General features: G+C 41.5%; 1 protein-coding gene across 5 annotated transcripts in view; it reads left to right on the forward strand.

Annotated features, from left to right (window-relative positions):
- The window catches only part of RABGAP1L (RAB GTPase activating protein 1 like), a 531206-nt gene that overhangs the window by 45731 nt on the left and 464913 nt on the right, over window positions 1-20562 (forward strand). For 3 of the 5 annotated variants that reach the window (XM_038413497.2, XM_038413504.1, XM_043491093.1), the window contains exons 2-3: window positions 16799-16966; window positions 20259-20451. In XM_038413497.2, the coding sequence (XP_038269425.1) occupies window positions 16799-16966; window positions 20259-20451 (361 nt within the window). Of the gene's footprint in view, window positions 1-14825; window positions 14848-16798; window positions 16967-19482; window positions 19541-20258; window positions 20452-20562 lie in introns of those variants that run through there. The other 2 variants (XM_043491094.1, XM_043491095.1) reach the window with 2 other exon arrangements.

Raw genomic sequence — 20562 nt, forward strand, 5'->3', positions numbered from 1 at the left:
CAAATACTAGGAGTGTTTGACTTCAGCTTCTGGTTTTGTTGGAGGACTTTTAGGGTTATTGTCAAATTTGTTGGGAGGTTTCAGGTGTTTACTTTAAATAGGTGTTAACAAAAACGGAATTTTAAACCGAGTGAGTAAAAATAAACATTCCTATTCATTTAATTGTTTATCTTGGATATCTCTGGGCAAACATCACTTATATTTCAACCATAAAAAGTCAAGAAGCAGAAAAACAGTTTAGGGATATGAAAATGATCTTTTAGACTGACATTATAGATTATGAGGAGGGGACTCTTCCTTTCCCCCTTTGCAGGTCCCATTTAAAAGGGCTAAATCAGGACACAGTAAAAGGTTTATATAGTGGCATTTTTTTGTTTTAAAACCTATTAAGATGAAATTTTAAAAAAATATATGCACATGCACAAATGTATGTTGTTTATTAAAGTAACCTTAAACTTGCATCCCATAGACCAGGGGTTCTCAATCTTTTTGTTTCCAAGCCCCCCCACCCCTCCTCCCAACATACTATAAAAACTCCATGGTCCACCTGTGCCATAACTGTTTTTCTGCCTATAAAAACCAGTTCCAGTGTTAGCCCCCATGCCATAGAGGGCCCCACAAAGCTCAGTTGCTCAGACTTTGTCTTTGGCTTCAGCCCCAGTGGTGAGGCAGCGAGGCTCCAGTCCCAGACTCCCGCGAATCTGATGCTGACCCTGCTTGGTGACCTTCCCACCCCCCCATAAAACTTGTTCATGGCCCCCTGGTTGTGAACTGCTACCATAGACAATATTTGCTCTTTTTAATGTAGTTCTTGAAAGCTGAGCTTTAGCTGTAACAGGCTGCTAGAGGATTGCTGGGGAAAGGAAGAGCAGGATATGACAGCATTTAGGATATTCAGAGATCTGAACTAAATAGGGGGAAGAGAAAAAGGATGATATTTAGCAAAGTCAAGTAACAATGGAAACCGGTATCTGCTACTACCATTTAATAATAATTTCTCTCCTTTCCCTCTGTTAGAAAATACATATTTTTAGGAGGGCTGTCAAGTGATTAAAAAAATTAATTGCACGATTAATTGCACTGTTAAACAATAATAGAATACAATTTATTTAAATATTTTTGGAAGTTTTCTACATTTTCAAATATATTGATTTCAGTTAAAACAGAGAATACAAAGTGTACAGTGCTCACTTTATATGTATTTTTGATTGCAATTATTTGCACTGTAAAAAAAAAACAAGATGTATTTTTCAATTTGCCTAATACAAGTACTTTAATACAATCTCTTTATCGTGACAGTTAGACTTAAAATGTAGAATTATGCACAAAAAATAACTGCATTGTTTTATTTTTAAATGTAAAATTTTACAGCCTGTTAGTCCACTCAGTCCTACTTCTTGTGAAGCCAATAGCTCAGACAAATAAATTTATTTACGTTTGCAGGAGATAATACTACCCACTTCTTGGTTACAGTGTCACCTGAAAGTGAGAATAGGCATTTAATAGCACTATTGTAGCCAGCATTGCAAGATATTTACCTGCCAGATGTGCTAAAGATTCATATGTCCCTTCGTGCTTCAACCACCATTCCAGGGGACATGCATCCATGCAGTTGATGGGTTCTGCTTGATAACAATCCAAACCAGTGTGGACCGATGCACGTTCATTTTCATTATCTGAGTCAGATGCCACTGCAGAAGGTTGATTTTCTTTTTTGATGGTTCAGGTTCTGTAGATGCCACATCAGAGTGTTGCTCTTTTAAGACTTCTGAAAGCATGCTTCACACCTCGTCCCTCTCAGATTTTGGATGGCACTTAAGATTCTTAAACTTTGTGTCGAGTGCTGTAGCTATCTTTAGAAATCTCACATTGGTACCTTCTTTGTGTTTTGTGAAATCAGCCGTGAAAGTGTTCTTAAAATGAACAACATATGCTGGGTCATCATCCGAGACTGCTGTAACATGAAATTTGTGGCAGAATGCAGGTAAAACAGAGCAGGGGACATACAATTCTCCCTCAGGGAGTTCAGTCACAAATTTAATTAACGCATTATTTTTTTCATGTGTCATGAGCTTGGAAGCATGTCCTTTGGAATGGTGATTGTAGGCTCTGAAGTTTTATATTTTGTTTTTAAGTGCAGTTATGAAAAAAAAAAACTATATTTGTAAGTTGCACTTTCACGACAGAGATTGCACTATAGTGCTTATGAGGTGAATTGAAAAATAAAATTTATCATTTTTACAGTGCAAATATTTGTAATAAAAAATATACACTTTGATTTCAATTGCAACACAATCAATATATATGAAAATGTAGAAAAACATCCAAAATTTAATAAATTTCAATTGGTATTCTGTTTTACAGCGCAATTAAAACTGCGGTTAATCGTGATAAATTTTGAGTTAATCACGTGAGTTAACTGTGATTAATCGACAGCCCTAATTTTTAGAAAAGGTTAAAACTTTTTTTTTTTTAAGCGGTTGTGTGCTTTATCAATCTGTTCTTGTAATTGACCAGTCTTCCATCCTCCAGAGGAGAGGGATCTTTAAAGAAATTGACACTCCTGGTCAAGTATTATCCCATAGCATAAATGCAGGTGAAAACACAACACCTTGTTGTATGGGAAAATTATTTACAGAGGACATAGTGATTTCAGGAAAGGTGGGTGGTTCAACTATAAACTAGCTGCAAAAACAATACACTAAAAAAACTTCCCTCTATAGAAATGAGGGGAATTGGTAATTCAAAAAGTGAATCAAGACAGAGGCTTGCTCTCATTGGCCAAAGTAGCAAAGATATACTGGTATTCTAGAGCTGTTTTATTAGCATCTTATATCCCAAAGTGATGGTCTAGTTTTCCCTCACAATCCAGAGTCTCTATACCAGGCAACATGAGTCATAGGATATTGACTTTCATAGATGCAACATGTTCAAGTTCAAGCTATCCTCTACTACAATCTAAGACGTTTTCAACTTAGAATTGTTACTCAATATGGAAGAGATTTTTTTTGGTATGAGATTGTGAGAAGGGCCTGTCACCTGATTCTGCATTAGTCTTCTCCATCTTCTCTCACTTTATTGCAGTTCCTGGGGAAAAGTGCAAGAGGGATTTAGTGGATAAGGTCCTGAATTAAAACTTGTTATGACATAGCTAAAATGCCCATATCTGCAGGTCTTAGGGCTCACTTAACTAGAGTTACAGTTGCTTTCATGGCTTGAGTTAAACATATCCCTGTTATAGAAACATGCAGAATAGCTGTGTGGTGGTCAGTAAGTGCATTTACTGTACATTAGCCTCTGGACTTAACATCCTGCTCTGATGCTGGATTGAGGAGAGCAATGTTTCTTTCCGGTTTAACTAAGAACTCCTCAGCCCACCTTCTGTCTGGCCAGTTCCGCTCATTAATCTCCCTTTTTGAGTGGAAGTGCCCAGCGGCCCTTGAAGAAGTAAGAGGTTACTGGTAACTGTGGTTCCTTGGGAGTTGCCGCTGTATATTCTCACTCTACCCATCTTCCCCTCTGCCTCTGAATTCCTATATACCTTGGACTCTGAGGTTTAGGTGAGGAAACTGAAGCAGTTAAGGACTGCACTTCCCTTATGATCTCGGATGCTGATTGCTCAGCAGCATAAAATGCAGCTCATGTAGCCCCAACGGACATAGCTTTTCAGAAAGTTCCCGGAATTCAGATGCCAGAGGTGGCACCTTTCCCAGAATACATGCAAGTACAAAGCAACTATTCAAGAATCACAGTTACTGGTAAGTAACTTTTTTTTTTGTTTTCTTTTTATCACACTTTCATTTTGTGATCAGTTGGCAAAACTACTGAGTTTACATCATCTACTTGAAGACAAAATAGGTCAGCTTTACTAAGCAAGAGTTTGCCTGTCCTGCCCTTGTTATCTTAGATGAGAAACGTGCACATTAGGAGCTTGCTTTTGGTTGCTCTGAGAGCACAGGAAACTTACTTCCTGTTAGAAATTGTTAGTGTTTTATATTGAAGCATTTCTATTTCAAGAAAGGAGCAATGAGGTTAATTTAATCTCATTCTGCTGTGGTTTTCTTTTTAGTTCATAGCACTAAACATGAAAAGCTGTTTGGATCTATAAGGCACTTCTGTAATACAGTCAACATCAGGGCCCCATTGTGCTAGGCACTGTACAAATGTATATTAAGAGACAGTCCCTTTCCCAAAGAGCTTATGCTCTAAGTACACAACACAGAAGAAGGATTGGATAATTGGAAGCTACATATGAGCAAGAATTGGAAACTGAGGCCCCAAAAGATTAAGTGACTGCCCCAAAATCACACAGGAAATCTGTGGAGGAGACAGGCAGCAATTTAATTCAAATCTCCTGAGTCCTGTCCATTGCCTTAACCATCCTGTCTTCTACAGTGTCAGCACAATTCTTAAGACTTGCCCAACGTAGATTGTTGCATGTGGTGTTTCTATTTTAAAACTAGATAAAATGGGATAACTAGATAAAAACGTTTAATTTTTGTCAAGTCCAAAATATGTAATCCTCTTCAAATTTAAAAACAGGACTCAGTTTGGAGTTAAAAATGTGACGTATTTGGCAAAAAAAAATTCCATTTGAGTTTTCTGCATTCCTAGGAGGTATATTACTAGTTTATGTAATGCTCAATAGTTGAAACAAAAAAATGTACTTTGTGTTTTTTTTAGGGATTTCTGCACCAGCATGTGTACTGTATCTCTGATCAAGGCTTGATAAAATAAATTTGCCTATGGGAGTGAGTGTGGCTGCCTGAGCCATTATCTTGTGTAGAATTTAAATTTTTACTGTAAATACAAAGCTCTAATCTGTACAGGTGTGGAGAGAACATTCCAAATGTCAAGTGGTATACTGTTGTCTTTCTGAGTCTGCAGTCAGACTGCTCCAGTGCCTCTGCTGCTGTTAGTAACTTAGATAGCACCAACAGTGAATTTAACAAGACTGTGGTCAGCATAAGTGCTCTTATTCAGAATTTAGTAAGGGGGATGTCAATGTCAATCAACAAGAATTGTCATCATCCACAGGTGTAATTTGGGTTATTCATATGGAAAGTGGACCTACAAAATGGAGGTTGGGGGAGGTATAGAATAATAGAAAATTCTTAGATTTGAGCCCAATGTGGAAACCAATACTACTTCTTTGAGTGCTTGTTCACGTCCATTCCAATTAGCTGTGCACGCGTTACGTGCACGGACATTGGAAACGTTTTCCCTTAGCAGCTCCCATTGGGATGTCAGAGGAGCCTTCTAGTGGCGCCCTTATGGCACTGTATATAGTACCCTGCAAGACTGACCCCACTTCGATTACTTCTTACTGTCTGTGGCGGCATTGGAATGTGCTCTCTCGCTTGCGAGTGATCCCTTAGCAAACTCGTTTTACCAGTTAGACAGTTTGTTGTTAGATAGTTAATAAGTTAGTTAGGTACAATTTAGCTAGAGGTGACTGGGAATTAGTTTCAACCACCAGCCTTGGGCTGCGGGGCATGCCGCAAGCCCAAGGATTTAAAGCTTGTGCTACCTGCTACAAGTCTATGCCCAACAGCGACCCCCACAACTCCTGCCTTAGGTGTCTGGGGGAGGCACACCAGGCTGAGGGCTGCAAAATTTGCAAGGCCTTTAAGCCCTGCACTAAGAAAGAAAGAGACTTTCATCTTAAGCAGCTGCTCATGGAGGCTGTGTTACAACCAGCGGCCCCAGAATGCCTGGTACCGGGCCCAAGTTCCTTAGTGCGAAGTGCCCTGGCATTGGTGTGTGATTCGGCACCAGGATCTAGAGATTCCCAGCATCGAGACAAGCTGACCAGCCCCGGCAGCACTCAAGCTCCCCAGCACTGGCCAAGTGCCATAAGAAAGGGAAAAGAGGACACTCCCCTCAAAGAGCAATCGAGACACTCAGAGCATCTCCTACAACTCAGAGACAGGACTCTGTTTCCTATCAGGAACTGGCACCGTTGAGTCCGGCGCCCAGCGACTTCAGCGCAGACCAGTGTCTAGATGTGATCTTGGAACCCCCCTCCACGCCTGACACATTTGAGGCAGCAAAAGACCTCGTCGAACTTTTGGCGCCCAATCCCATCCCATGCAGGGAGAAGCTTCTGGCACCACCCAGACGGGTGCTATCTGGAGGGAAACTGGCAATGGTGCGCCGCTCACGGCACCGCTCCCGTTTGAGCTCACTATAACGCCACTCCCCGGCACCGACAACCCCACATGAGGTTACGGCACCAGATGAAGAAGTGCCCTCAATGAGGACCCAGCACCGCTCCATGTCGTCCTCGGTTACTTGGCACCGAAACACGGTACCAGCCACTTCCCCAGCACCATATGCTCTAAGGTGGTCCAGGTCTCGGGATAGCCGGTACCGCTCACTATCACAATCATCTCGGTACTGGTCCGTGGCCCACACCTCTCGGCACCCCACGGTGGTGCAACGATCATCTGCACTGCCTTGGTCCACCCCATCAGCCTCCGAAGCTGACTCAGGCCGCTTGAGTTATAGCAGGCACCAGACCAAGACCAGCAGAGAGTCCCACACAGCCTGGCAGCCGCAGTGGCCACCTCTCCCACCCAGTGGTCCTTTTGGACCCCATGAGCCTATCACCAACAACAGGGCACATTTTCTAGAGCCTCCAGGTCAGTGCACTCAATGCGACACCACTCAAGGTCGCCATATAAACGCACCTTGAGGGCAAGAGAGGCACTCTCTCTAGACCAATCTCGGACCCCCCAGAGCAGCCAACAGAGGCAGGTCCATTGCCTGCACCACTACTGAGAAGCATGATCCCAAGACCTCAGAAGGCACAGTCTGCCTCTGAAGAGGCAACAGCCTTGACAGGCCCCAACAAGGTCCAGGACTATGGAGGATTACAGGAGGCTCAGGACGGTGGCAACCAGCCTCAGCACACATCCTTATCCACCCCAGATGAAGCTGGCAGGAACATCTGTATCAGGACCCCCACCTATCGACCATAGGGCTCAGCAAGAACTTCTCCACCTAATTGCTCTTAATATGGGCCTTCAGGTGGAAGATGCTGTTGAGCCTGAGGATCCGATGGTTGATATCCTGGCTCCGGAAGGACCCTCAAGGGTAGCATTACCACTGATCAAGACTATCCAGAGTAATTATAAGACAATCTGGAAAACCCCAGATTCTATTACCCAACGGCCAGGGGAGTGGAGAGAAAATACTTTGCCCCATCTCAAGGCCATGAATTCTTGTTCTCCCATCCTGCTGCCTGGTTGCGTCAGCTGTGAATGAAAAAGAACGCCAGGGTCAGCAGGTCTTGGCACCGAGGTTGAAAGAGGCCAGATGATTGGATCTCTTTGGCAGGAAGGTCTACTCATTGGGAGTCCCCTGGCTATTTGTTCCCTCCTTTACCTTTCATCGGGGGTATCGTTCTTGGTGGCCATTACATTGGTGAGGAGAATGTCTGAACTAAAAGCTCTCTCCTCCGAACCCCCTTATACGGTGTTTCATAAGGACAAGGTGCAACTTAGACTGCACCCTAGTTTCTTCCTCAAGGTGATCTCCCAGTTCCACATGGGACAGGACATTTGTCCACCTGTGTTTTTTCCAAAGCCTCACACAAGCCCACAGCAGCAGAGATTGCATACGCTAGATGTTCAAAGAGCCCTAGCATTCTACATAACACGCACGAGACCTTTTCGCAAATCAACCTAACTGTTCATGGCCATAGCTGATAGAACGAAGGACTTTCATTCTATCTTCTTAGCGTATTTTGTCCTGAATCACAGACTGCATTCGCACTTGCCATGAGCTGGCTAAGGTCCCAGATCCAGCAATCACAGCCCATTCAACGAGAGTGCAAGCATTTTTGACTGCCTTTCTGGCTCATGTACCCATCCACGAAAACTGCAAAGCAGCTATCTGGTCCTCATTGCATATATTTACATCTCACTATGCCATCAACCAACAGGCCAGAGATGAATCAGCGGTCTGCAGGGCTGTTCTCCAGTCAGACATTCCTGGGCTCTTACCCACTTCCAATGGTCAGCTTGGAAGTCACCTAATTGGAATGAACATCAACAAGCACTTGAAGAAGAAAAGACAGTTACTTATATCTCGTAACTGTTGTTCTTCGAGATGCGTTGTTCACGTCCATTACAATACCCTCCCTCCCCTTCCTCTCTGTTGGAGTCGACAGCAAGAAGGAACTAAGGGGGGGGTCGGGCTGGCTGGATATTATATACAGCACCATAAGGGTGCATGGGGCTCCTCTGCCGTCCCAGCGGGAGCTGCTAAGGGAAAAAGTTTCTGACGTCGATGCATGCGACGCCTGCACACCTAATTGTAATGGACATGAACAACACATCTCGAAGAACAATTACGAAAGGTAAATAACTGTCTTTTCCTGGGCTCTAGGAGTGCCTCTCTCCTAGGAAGCTGCTTCCCCATCTTTACTGCAGCCATATATGTTCCAGGAAAGAGAGCTTCTAGAGTAGTCTTGTGATCATATTGTGGGTTATAATAGGCCAAACTTGAATGTGTGATATGTAGATTTAGTTTAGAATATATAAACCTGTCTGTCGGCCTGCTACATCATAACTTCGATCTTGTTCCATGAAACCAAACCCATTAACGTTTCTGACATTTTAAATTGCTATGTTCTGGGAAGGGAAGAATTTAAATTCAAAACCGCTGGTAGTGAGAGAGATGGGGAAGGTGCTACTATACAAGAAGAGTAAATCTAGATACCGAAGAGAGAGTCCTCATAACCTCCTGTTGTCTAGAAGCAACCAGAAAGTCAGTAAGGAACTGCCTCTGTTTTCTTTCGGTAATAAAAGAGCATGTTACATCATTACATTACTGTCTGTGTTTGGCCCCTTCCCCTGCTCCACAAGATAGTCAGTTGCCTCATAAAGATATTTTAATCTGTATGGATCACTTAACAGGTTTTACTCGATTATTACTATGTCACTTGATAAGTATTCAGCTGTATGATGTATCAACATCCAAATGTTTATTATGTGGTATATGTGAATATTTTTTCTTATAGGCAGCTCATTTAAAAAAATTGAGGTTAACTTTTAAATTTGGTGTGCTTTTTGGGAGTGTATATCATGTTGTCTTTAGGCAGTCATTCTAATACTTATGCTATATACTCTGGAATGTAACTCAAGCTGATAATTCTTAGTACTTGGTAGCTAATTCGTACATGGTATGGGAAGCTAATTTGGCTCATGGATGGTGTCATACTAACTTTTGTGTACAAAACCTTTGCTATCAAAATAGCACATGACTAGAATGGTCTGAGGGAGATGAGAAATCAAATCACTTCTGTGGTTCATTCATGCATTTCAGCATCAAAAAAGTACTGAGTAGCATGTTCATTCTTCCGCTTGTACTCTGGGGAAGCCATTTTTACTTTTGTACCTCAGTCCCAACTATCCTCACAGCACAAGACAAAAGTACTGACACCCACTTGTGTTCTATATTGTGGTGCTAAAGGTGCTGAATGACTGTCAACTGTCTCTGAGATGAGACTGCTTAAGTTACTCTTGTGACAGAGCAGAAATTCTATATTAGAATACAAATGCTGCTGTAAAGTTGCTGTTTGCCATATGACAATATATCAAACTTCTTTAGTATCTAAAAGAGGGTATCTTGAAAAGACACGAGGCCTAGATTTGAATCTGAAATTACCCTCCCATTCAGGCTGTGTCAAAATCTTTGACTCTTTTTGCATAACATAGCTAAGATATGACCAGGGCCATCCCTACCAATTATGGTGCTCTATGCAGCCCAAGCACATGCCTTATCCTCCCTGCGGGGGGGATGGGCTGTGCTCAAGAGGCAGGAGCTGTTAGGAGCCGCTTTGGGGGGCCCCCACAGGCCCAGAGCAGCCCGAGGGATTAGTGCGAGGGGGCCTGGCGCCGGCAGCGGGAAGCGGAGCGACCCGGTCCCAGCCCGCTCTGCTTCCCCGGGCCCAGCTGTGTTGCTTGCGTCGGGGTGTTTGGGTGTGTTGGGGAAAGCCCCACCCCTAGCACTCACCGGTAGCGGGAGGTGCAGCGACCCAGCCCTCTCCGCTTCTCCAGCCCAGGCCCCAGCCCTGTTGCTTGGAGGTATGCCCCCTGCACTCACCAGCAGCGGGAAGCGGAGCAACATGGCTGGGAGCTGCCACAGTGGAGCGGGCTGGGGGCAGGTTGCTCTGCTTCCTGCCAGTGAGTACGGGGTTGGGCCCGAGCACTGCGGCCGGCGCAAGCCCCCTGCTAATCCTCTGGGCTGCGTCCATCGCTGAGGGACGAGATGGAATGGGGGTGGATCAGGGGCGGAGACTAAGCGGCAGGGCGGAGGGAATTGACCCCCCCTCCAAGAGATGGCCCTGCCCCTTGCAGGGGGTGCAACCCGCGTGGGGGTCTGCGGGGGGATAGAGCTGGCCACTGGAGTTGGTGCTGCCACGTATGCAGCATGCAGCTGCTTAGGGGACTATGAAATTTGGGGCAATTTGGTGCCCCAAATTTCATGGTGCCCTACACAGCTGCGTATTCTGCATATGCCTAGAGGTGGCCCTGGATATGACCTTTTCTTATCTATCTATCCACATTTCCAGAATGCTTGTTCATGCTGTCCTCTTGCATCTCAATTACTGCAATGTGTTCTCTGGACTTGGTAAATGCAATTTTGCACCACCCACGTTTATTTAAAAAAAATCACAAAGGTCATTTCCCTCATCACTTTAACCATGTCATCCTTCTCTTTGCATCCATTGGCTCTTCTTTCTCCGTCACATGAAACATTAACTTCTTGTCTTCACTTTCAAGACCCTTTGCAGCCTAACACCACGCTGCTTATTCTCTTTCGCTAGTGAGATGTTGACTCCCATCTCCTGCCAATGAAGCCGGTGTTTGTTGCCCACTGATAAAATTTTCAGACAAGCACTTTTGTGCTTTAAACCATACTGCCTCTCATGCTTGGGAGGAGCTTTCTGTAAACATTTGCAAATGTACTTTGTTAAAACTGTCCTTTGCCAGGATGTCTTAAAAAAACAACAACTTGACAATAGCTAGACAGCAAGTGTGCTGAGACCATTGCCTGCCATACTGATCAGCAGAATCCTAGTTTTCCGTGATAAAAACCCAAAATTCTCTGATTAAAAAATACATAAAAATCTGTGTTTTTCCATGATTTAAATGAAATGCTGAACTTTAGTTTCCCTAGCCACGATATATAGATATTAGTTGATAGGGTGGATTTGATTTAAATCACTAGTCAGGAAGACTAGTGATTTAATCATGGATTTCTACATAAAAGTGCATTCTTGTTGGTTGTTATAAACTTAATATGTATTCTTCACAGCACAGGGATAGATGTAGGTTTTCATTTTTAGAAGGTGTCAAGGAGTCCCTGGGCAATGCTCTGGAACTGCTCTCTACAAAGCCAGGCAGGACTCTGGTGAAGTCTCTTCTCTGTGAGCAGACTGTCTTCAGGTCAAAAGCTCACACAGCTTCCACCTTCCTGCGTCTGACCTCGGAGCATTCAGCATCCTCTGCCTCTCCGTGCGCTTCCCACAGTGAGTCAGCTCAGGCGGGGTCCTGGAAGCAAGGGGGTCCTGCACCCCAACTTCGTAGTCAGATGTGACTCTTAGCCAGCCAGTAAAACAGAGGTTTATTAAATGACAAGAACACGGTCTAAAACAGAGCTTGTAGGTACAGAGAACAGGACCCCTCAACCGGGTCCATTTTGGAGGGCAGTGAGCCAGACAACTACTCTGCACTTCACTCCTCGTCCCCAGCTAGCCCCAAACTGCTGCAAAGTGGTGGTTATGGAAGTATTTTGCAATTTCAACCACATTAGCCTTTATTTCTGGAACACTTAAGTCTTTGACTAGGAGGTGCATCAAATGAGCACTGCAACTGTATGCTGTTAGCTTCGGACTCTCTTCTAAATAATTTTTTCTAATCTTGCATACATTTGCAGTGTTGTCTGTGACCAAGCTGCATACTAGACATTTGAGTTTTTTTTAGCTTTTACTGCTACTTCTTGTGAGTGTTCTGATGTGTGTGCATTTCCTGATGTATCAATTGTTTCTGTAAGGAAGACGTTCCCTTCTGTGGTCACACAAGCATGTACCACAGGATCATCGTGGACATTGCTCCACCCATCAAGACTAAGGTTAACAGTTTTACCCTCTAGACCTTTTTCACACTGCTCAATTTCTGTTTCATACACTTTATCCAGCAATTTGCCTGCGACATCTGCTCTGTTGGGTGGACTGTATCCTGGTCTTAATGACTGAATCATGTTAAAGAAATATGGGTTCTCAATCATACGGAAAGGAGAGTTTGTTGCATAAACAAACCAGGCAGTTTTTCCATCAATCATCTCTTTTTGTAATGTGCTGGTTCTTATCACAAACTTCTCTATGGTTGTTTCTGGATGATGGAGATTTTTTTTCTTTTTGCTACAGGTGATATACTGTGGCTATGTGCCATACATGATGTGACTGAAACACTATCATTGGCAGATAACTCTGAAACTATAGAAAATGATGGTGATCTTGAAGGTGGATAGTCTTCAGACTCTTGTATGTTGAGGATGGATTCTCCTAAACAAAATAAGTCAATGCAGTTATTTCATTATTACCACCATACTGCTAATTTAGTATTACTCATTGCATTGACTGACACTCAGTACTACTTTAAAGGTGAAATTGTAAAAGGAAGATCTGTCTATTTATTTTTGATCACAACTGCATCTAAAATGATAATACCCTAGAGTAACAACTATATTTTTTTGCTCAAACATGAGAATTCAAGAATAGTCCATAAGGAAGAGAGGCAGTCTTTAAGAAAGAAGTATGAACTAAAAAAGTTTACCAACCTGAAGATCCTGCATGTTCAGACATGTTCCTTTCATTATCTTCAAGGCAGCTTCCTACTGAGAAGGAACACTTCTCATGATGTTGTTTCATTCGGGCAACCAGGCCTTGCATTTCTTTGTTGCACTGTTTGCTTTTTGCATGCATGCCTGTCTTACCCACAGGTAGAGGAACTTCATTAAAATATTCCCAAACTGGGTCTCTTTTATGGCCTGCTGCTTCTAGTGAGAGAATGGTATAGTAGATCTCAAATCAATGAAGGCTACCCTCAGAAAAGACCTCAAGACTTCTGGAATATGGTGCTCAAACAGTTTCACTTTTGTTTCTACTGCCTGACCCTCCCTTCTCACATGTATCTCCAGACTTCTCCTTGTCCATATATAATCTTCCCTAAATCATTGAACTTTTTGAAACTTTGCACTTTTAGAGAGAGGTAATGGATTGACTCTGTGTAGAGAAATTTGCAGAGGGACAATAGGGTTGTGGTCTGTTATTTCTCACCTCTACTTATTTATTTATTTTATTCATTTATTTATTTAAAAACATTTTTGCTGTTAACAAGCATTTTATCTCTGGAGACACAAATCCACAGTTTGAGAACTGCAAAACTAAGCATCTCTGATGGTGTCTATTGGACTTAGCACTAAGTCCCATTGGATAGATAGAAAGATTCACCTAAATAATCTATACAGAAGCCCCTGAGACCCCATAAGATTGGTTCCCTAATCCATGATCTATTGGAACTCATTTACAAAACTTTTCTTAAACAGTACATGAACATATTGTCTCATACTATAGAATTAGAATTTATAGTCCCTATTCCATAATGGGATACCTTTGAGCTATAATGTATCTTTAGATAGGTTTTTTCCTCAAAAAGCATTTTATCAAAAAAATCCAAAATTAAATTAAAAAAAATCTGATTATTTACATTTTTTACGTTTACATTACATTAAATTTTTACATTTTTACATTGTTTTTAAAAAATCACTGACTTTTATTCACCCTGTCAGTTGAACACACTATTTTATTGATATATTTAACATTTTAAAGCAAGTTTGAAGCCTACCAGTGCCATTAATCATTGTAATAAAATTAATATAGTTGCACTTTGTATTTGTCTGCCTTCGAATGTAATCTACAGCTTTGGTGCATACAGTACAGAACTGCACATTACCATGAAATGTTGTCCTTGCCAAAGTCAGTGACAAGGTTTTAGGGGTGATTTTTTGGCATCTTCTCATAACTTTAATTTCTCACGTCTGGAGGCTGAAGTGAAATTTGAAATGCATTAAACCAGGAATCCATATATACTGTTGAAAAAACCTCTATACCTCGGAAGCAGTTTATTGGAGTATGTTTAGCTATGTAAATTTTAAAGTGCATTCAGAAATCAACTACAAGAGGTGGAGGTTGTGCACATTGAGTAAGTGACACTGGTACTTTCAGTTAACTTTAGTTAACAGTTAATATATGTGTTTATTTTTTCACAAAAGGTAAAAACTAAAGATTCTGTGCAAAAATGTAAATTCCATGTTTTCCTGTGGCAAATGGATTTCTAGGATCCCTGTTCATAATCATAGAATATCAGGGTTGGAAGGGACCTCAGGAGATCATCTAGTCCAACCCCCTGCTCAAAGCAGGACCAATCCCCAATTTTTGCCCCAAATGGCCCTCTCAAGGATTGAACTCACAACCCTGGGTTTAGCGAGCCAATGCTCAAACCACTGAGCTATCCCTCCCCCGGTATTGCCTCATTTCTTGTGCTCCTCTACCTTTTTTCCACCTGTTGTCTCTTGTGTTGTACTTAGATTGCAAGTTCTGTGGGGAAGAAGTGTTTCTTTTGTTTTGTTGTTTTGTACAGCACCTAATACAGCAGGACTGGGGCTCCTACATTGTACCTGAATACGAATAATAAATAACATTGAAGTTAATCAAATAGAAAAGCTGTCCAGGAAAACAGTCTTGCAGGATAACATTATTTCTTGAGGAGACAGGTTGGTTTTACTGCACATTTTTGTTTCAGAAAGACTTGATTTGCTGGTAGAATTCAGATTACTTAATAATCAGAAAAATAATCAATGTAGCACAATCCTCTTTTATATTATAGTCCTGTTCTTCCCCCCCATTTCCCTTCGCCAAGCATGTGCAAAAATTCACTAAGTGGAGTTTCACTATAATGAAATGAGGCCTACTTGGAAAAATATCCTCCCACCTGCCCACCAAATATGTTTGGAGTAGTGGTAGGGCCTCTTCTTATTCCCTGTAGCTTTGGGGCCTTTATCAGCAGTGTTTGCATAGGGCCCTTTACAAAAGCCAAATCTCCTTCCTAAGGGAGCAGCATCAATAATATTGAGAGGCATACTTATGGTTCCTCACCATAGTGGGGATAGTGGCAATTTCTCCTACCAGGTTTCAGCCAAGCCTTGTCTATATTAAAATATTTTATCTTGTAGCAATGGTGCAACTATGGGTGCTAGCAACAGTAGGAGTTCTAATGTAGACAGGGATTGAGCATATTTGTCATGGTGACTAATTGCTGCATTCAAAGAAAAGGGCAATGAAATTTTATTCCAAAGTGAATCTTCAGTGAAAATCAAGAGCAGTTCAAATCCCTTGAAGTGCGTTGAAGCACTTTCACCCCACTTCATTATAACAGGAATTTCTCTATAATAAAGTAATATAGTAAGTGAGCTCCAAGCACTTATATAGCATGTTAAATTTTCAAAGCATTATACAGACATTAATTGTTGTAGTTAGTGTAATAATTACATCACTGCACTTTCCTCCCTGTGTCTTTATTCTCATGCATTTCCAATGTGGTGCTGGAAGGGATTATTATTAAGCCATTAAGTGAGAGAACATTTTTAGCAGAGATTTTTAAACTCTGGAACAAAGTTTATTGCAACACTGAATCTCTTAACTAGGCTTGGGTGGAGCTCACATTACATCATTCTTCTGAAAATATTTCTTCAATATATGCATGTTTTTGAAATGATGTCTGAAAGAGCACAGGTACAGCTAAAACGTTAACCCCAGCTGGTAATCTATACCACAGTAGTTGCAACCACAGGACGGTGGCTTTGCTGGAAGCACGGCCTTCTGACAAGAGTGTACTATATAAAATCTGTATAAATCAGTCCCTGGATAGAATGGAGTTCTGCAGTGATTCCAGGATTTCTGATTGTAACGTCTACAAGCCCAGAGGAAGTCAAATTTTCAAGGTCATATTTATGTTCTTGATCTTTGCTGGAGTTACATGTGTCGACATGGGCACAATAAAGCCACCATTCTTTAGGGAAGAGCCAAAGGCTTGTTTTGGCTCTAGAGCAGGGGTTCTCAAACTGGGGGTCGGGGCCACTCGGGTTTGTGAGGTTATTATGTGGGGGGGGGGTTGCAAGCTGTCAGCCTCCACCCCAAACCCCAGTTTACATTTATGATGGTGTTAAATATATTAAAAATTGTTTTTATTTTATAAAAGGGGGGTTGCACTCATAAGCTTGCTATGTGAAAGGGGTCACCAGTACAAAAGTTTGAGAACCCCTGCTCTAGAGCCACCATAGAGCATGCCAAATAATTGTATTTTGTGGTTGGGGTTTTGAAAAAATGAAAATGACAATTCAGAATGGAGTATTTTAATCCCTTCTCCTTTTTAATTAGTATATTTTTAGATTGTTTTTCACCTTCCCTTTGAATGGTCAAGAAGGGAAGGAAAATGAATGTCTCTTATAGGGTCTTGCTATCTAAAATAATGGTTTGGGAGACCAAAAAATAAAAACTCTCGAGTTCCCATTAACCATTATGTTTATATAATTTAAAATATTCTGTTATTTTTGTTAGGCATTATTTTTCTTCTGCAACTGCTATTAAATATATTTATCAATTAGAAAAGGATAGCTGCATATAGTTTCAGAGCTGACTCAGTGTTTGTACATTTTTTTTTATTAGCTTGGTGCAGCAGGAGGGGATTGCAGTCCTGAAATGGAAGTCCGGTCGTCATTTGATAAATGTAGTCAATCATCTGAATCCATGTCCACGTTAAACAGTGAAGAATTTGTCTTGGTTCATCAGCAACCTGAGGATCCCTGTGCAAAAGATGAGAAACCTCAACTAAAAGTACACTTTTTTTTTTAATGCATAGTAAGAATCTCTTGCATTGAAAGATTGTGATTTATATTACAATTTATTTAAGTTAATTGACTTTGGTGTTTGGGCAGATTCTTAAAATCCTTTACTTTTGTTCTTGCTGTATATATTTGCAAAAGGAACAGACCTGAGTGAGCAAATCTGTTTGTCTAATGAAGGTTTCATTAGGGAGGTCACAAGTGCAAAGCCAGCATTAGGGGGTGGCAAGCAGGGAAATTGCCTGGGGCCCCATAAAGCTAAGTTACATGCTCGAGTCCCAAGTAGCGGGGCTCCCGCATGTAACTTAGCTTCATGGGGCCTCCTGAAGTGTTGAGTCCTGGGCAGTTGCCCTGCTTGCCACCCTCTAGCACTGGTCCTGAGTATTATTCATAATTGACTTAATTATATTTAAGGTAGGGGGTTGCAATTTTTCAAGTCTTACTGGGGGAGGAGGGTCATGTTTTCTGTTTTTTTTTTTTTTTTTTTTTTTTTTTTTTTTAAAGTTCAGGTTGAGAAACACTGGTATACATTAAGGACTCTTTTTCTAAAATTCCTTCTGTGGATAACATTGGAATGCTTAATATAGGCAAGATTCCTGCAAATGGAGCGACTTTTAATACCACGTCAGACTTTCTCTAAGCTGATAGTGTTTTGGCTGATAGTGTTACAGATGGTTCTGGCTGTGGGACCTTGCCTCATAAGGGTTTCCAACATATGAACTTTGGTGCAGGAAGAGCTGTAGGCACAGGTGGGAAATTTGTAGAAAATGACCCAACTTCCATTGCTGACATGCTTATAACTACACTATACTTTCAGCTCGTTTCTGTCTCTAAGCTCTCTACCCAGACAAGTTTTTCTCTTCAACCCAGCTTTTCCCTTTAATTTAGCAGCAGTTTTGGTAGGGAGAGGGGTTTTGTCAAAGGTTGAAGGGAAACTCGAGACTTCCTTAACTCAGTGGGTTTCTACAGTGCTAGAAGTGGTTAGAACACTAAGATCAAAGGAGGTGCTCTCAGCTCCATGTGTTTGTACATACACTAGCCTTGGAGGCAGGAGCTGGGATTTCAAGATTTTCACCAGTTTTCTGATGCTCTGCATCTGTCTCTTGAACAAATTTGAAACACTGCTTTTAGGAAACCACGCAGAGCCAGGAGAGCCCTTTGTTCTAAGGTCTTGGCATCTAGTTTTGCAAGTACTCACCAAATCCATTAAACAGTGGTTTGCTGGGTGGTTGGGTGTAGGTTTTTAAAAATTCATTAAAATTTAATTTAAATTTTAAATAACATTTATATTTATTTTAAGGTAGCTCTTAGATGAGATTTAGAATTTGCTTCTTGGGAAAAATACAACCTTCCATTTAGGTCAGTGTTTCCTTGCCCTCTTTCTACCCCAAGCCAGCTCAGACCATGAGAAGCACTGAAATGTGTTGGATGTGGTCAAGGATGTGAAGTTTTACTTGCATAAAACTAAGCCCTGGGGAAAGACTGATGCAAATTTGTCTTTATATGGAGGATCTAAAAAAGTGAATAGTTAAGTCTACTATTGCAAGATAGTCCTGTAACTTGTAGGCCTATCGGTTATACAAGAAGTCTCCTCCCATTTGAGTGAGTGCACACGCTAGCAGGTGCATGACTACTTCATGGGCTCAGCAACACAGAGAACCTTTGAGGAGATGTGTTGGGTTTCAGTGCACTTGGTTTTCAGTGCTCTGTTCTACTAGGCCAGGGGTTCTCAAACTTCACTGCACCATGACCTTCTTCTGACGACAAAAATTACGGCCTGACCCCAGGAGTGGGGACTGAAGCCTGAGCCTGCCCAAGCCCTGTCACCCTGGGTGAGGGGGCCAAAGCCTGAGCCCCACCAGTCCAGGTGGGTGGGGGCGGGGGCAAAGCCAAAGCTCAAGGGTTTCAGCTCCAGGCAGGGGACCTGCAACCTGAGCCCTGCTGCCCTTGGTTTTCAGCCTTGGGCCCCAGCAGGTGTAAGCCAGCCCTGGAAACCCTATTAAAGTGGGGATGCGACCCACCTTGGTGTCCCTACCACAGTTTGAGAACTGCTGTACTAGGCCTTATAAGATTAAAAACTCATCCAGTGCAGCTATCAGATACTGAAAGACTTAAGTTTTTCTTTCCCTTCGATTTGATGGATATCTTTTTACTGCTTGCTGTTTCCTACAAGTACGTGTCTCATGGGGGCAGCGGCTGTTTATATGGGAGAAACATAAAAGTTTTACTTTTACCTTACTGTAATGTTATCACCTTTAAGCTTCTAGTGCATTGTCAGAAACCACTCCCTTATAAGAGCTAATTTGAATGTGAAGAATTATTCACTTTAACATGCAAGTAACTGACAGATGGGGGCGGGGAGGGGAAGCTCATTAGGAATATTATTCTCTTCATCCAAAATCTGTGACAAGATAGAAAACTTGTCAATACTTGACAGACAGAGCACTGTGCTCCCATTCAAAGAAGAGAAAATTATGGTGAGGCAATTAATTTTAAATTATCTTTCAATGGGGCTTAAAGTTGAACTGTGCTGAGGAGATGGCAGATATGAAAATGTCTCTCCCAGGTAGTTGTCTCAACTGACTAGATGTGTTTTGTTATGATTAGGTAGTTTCCCTTTTTTCTGTATACAGAAACTGAATTGAACAACATTTTTACTATTGTCTGAACACCTGGAGAGAGCTCCGTTTCTAATTCTCAGTTTCATTTTAAAAAATAAAGATAAATGAGTATAGAATAAGGAACAAAACCTCCAAATTAATTTTGCCATTCATTACAGATGTATATTAAAAATGAGGGGAGAAGGATATACCTAATTACACTTTTTTATTTTTTTGTGTGCCTTTTAATAAACTCTCTGAGTATAGCACACATTCATGACTCATGGATGCCATTTTAATACAATATAAAGTACTTGGAGAGGTGAAATCTGTAATGTATATAGTCAAAGATTTGAGTATATAGAAATTGTCATTACCTGAGCAGTTATACTGGATGCTGCATTGTAATACTGGATGTTGGAACCTTTGATAGTCAGATATATTCTTCCTTTGTACACATTTTATTTGTTGATTTAATGAACACAGATGAGCCTTGGGTGCATTCATGGCTTTAGCCATATGAGTAACATGGATATCTGGTATAATTAGTTGAAGTGTTTGGCAAAATGTTTCTTTAAAAAAGTAAAACAAATTTTAAAATATTTTTCAAATATTTGTATAATAACTCTTAAGGTAAAAGTAGCAGACAATTTTAAAGTATTCTGTATCTTGTCCTTTGTACAGATATTTTCAAATGGAGATGAACAGCTGGAGAAAGCCATGGAAGAGATACTGAGAGATTCTGAAAAAGGCCAAATAAGTTATACTACTGACTGTAAAGACTCCAATGATGCTTGCAGACAGTTGGCTGAAGATGTGTCAGCCAGTCAGACAAACCAACCTTCTTTGCATCTAATTCTGGATCCTTCCAATACAGGTACTGGTTAAGAGATTTTTGGGTATGTACTGAAGTTATGGTATGAAACTGAGCAAAGGAAAAATTGAGGTGAGTCTGACTGTGCAGAGGTCTGATACTAGTCCCAAAAAT

The sequence above is a fragment of the Dermochelys coriacea genome, chromosome 8 (assembly GCF_009764565.3).
Source record: "Dermochelys coriacea isolate rDerCor1 chromosome 8, rDerCor1.pri.v4, whole genome shotgun sequence".
In the NCBI taxonomy this organism is placed as follows: Eukaryota; Metazoa; Chordata; order Testudines; family Dermochelyidae; genus Dermochelys; species Dermochelys coriacea.